The sequence below is a fragment of the Bison bison genome, unplaced genomic scaffold, assembly GCF_000754665.1.
Source record: "Bison bison bison isolate TAMUID 2011002044 unplaced genomic scaffold, Bison_UMD1.0 scf7180017864508, whole genome shotgun sequence".
Classification (NCBI taxonomy): domain Eukaryota; kingdom Metazoa; phylum Chordata; class Mammalia; order Artiodactyla; family Bovidae; genus Bison; species Bison bison.
In genome coordinates, this window is record NW_011495064.1 from 124,675 (window position 1) to 125,861 (window position 1,187).

The 1,187-nt window shown below is 34.8% G+C and overlaps 1 protein-coding gene across 1 annotated transcript in view; it reads left to right on the top strand.

Annotated features, from left to right (window-relative positions):
- Window positions 1-1,187, top strand: part of LOC104980959 (THO complex subunit 2-like) — a gene marked incomplete at both ends in the record, with an annotated part of 113,276 nt that extends 112,089 nt beyond the window's left edge. Inside the window, 1 exon segment of the mRNA XM_010829845.1 lies at window positions 1,131-1,187. Within this exon segment, the coding sequence (XP_010828147.1) occupies window positions 1,131-1,187 (57 nt within the window).

The window sequence follows — 1,187 nt, forward strand, 5'->3', positions numbered from 1 at the left end:
GTGGCATTTAATATATTTACAGTGTTTTGCACTCATCGTCTGTCTAGTTCCAGAACATTTTCATCACCCCAAAGGGAAACCACATACTCATCAAGTCATTCCCCATTTCCCCCTCCTTTTAGCCTTTCACAACTCTGAATCTGCTTACTATCTCTATGAACTCTTTATGAGCTTATCAAAAACTCTGGCTGTTTCCTATAAGTGGAACTATATAATAATGTGGCCTTTTGTCTCTAACTTCTTCACTTAGTGTAATGTTCTTGAGATTATTCATGGTGGTGTATGTATCAGTACTTCATTTCCTTTCATGGCTAAATAACATTCCGTTGTTTGAATATATGATACTTGTTTATCCATTCATCACTTGATGGACTTTTGTCCTGTTTTCCACTTTTTGGCTGTTGTCAATTGTGCTGCTATGAACATTTATGTGCTACTATGAATTGTTTGTTTGAATGTCTTTTTTCAGTGATCTTGTGTATATACCCTGGAATGAAATATCTGGGTTATATGGTAATGCTATGTTTAGCTTTTTGAGGGCCCACCAAACCGTTTTCCATAGTGGCTGCACAGCTTACGTTTCTCCCAGCGATATAGGAGAGTGCCAGTTTCCCTACATCCTTGCCAACACTTGTTATTTTCTGTTTCTGTTCTATTTGTTTTTACTGTAGCCATCCTAGTGGGTGTGAATTAGTATCTCACTATCATTTTGTTTTTGTGTTTTCTTAATGACTAATGATGTTGAGCACCTTTTCATGTACTTGTTGGTCATTTGTATATCTTTTGAAAAAATCTATTTAGATGCTTTGGCCATTTTAAAAATTGTATTGTTTGTCTTTTTGTTGCCCAGTTGTAAGAATTCTTTATGTAGTCTTGATATTAGACACTTATGAGATACGTATATACAAATATTTTGTCCTGTAGGTTGTCTTTTCACTTTCTTGATAGTGTTCTTTGATGTATACAAGTTTTTACTTTTGATGAAGTCCAGTTTTGTTTTGCTTGTGCGTTTGGTGTTATATTAAATAAGTCTGAAGAAAAATTTATGGCTGGTGGGTGATGAAAAGGGATTTTAAGCTGATTTTTATATTTGGTTTTCCCTTCCTCAACTAATTTACCATTCGTTATAGGAGTCCAGGCATGATAAAGAAAAGATAGAAAAGAAAGAGAAACGGGACAGTTCAGGA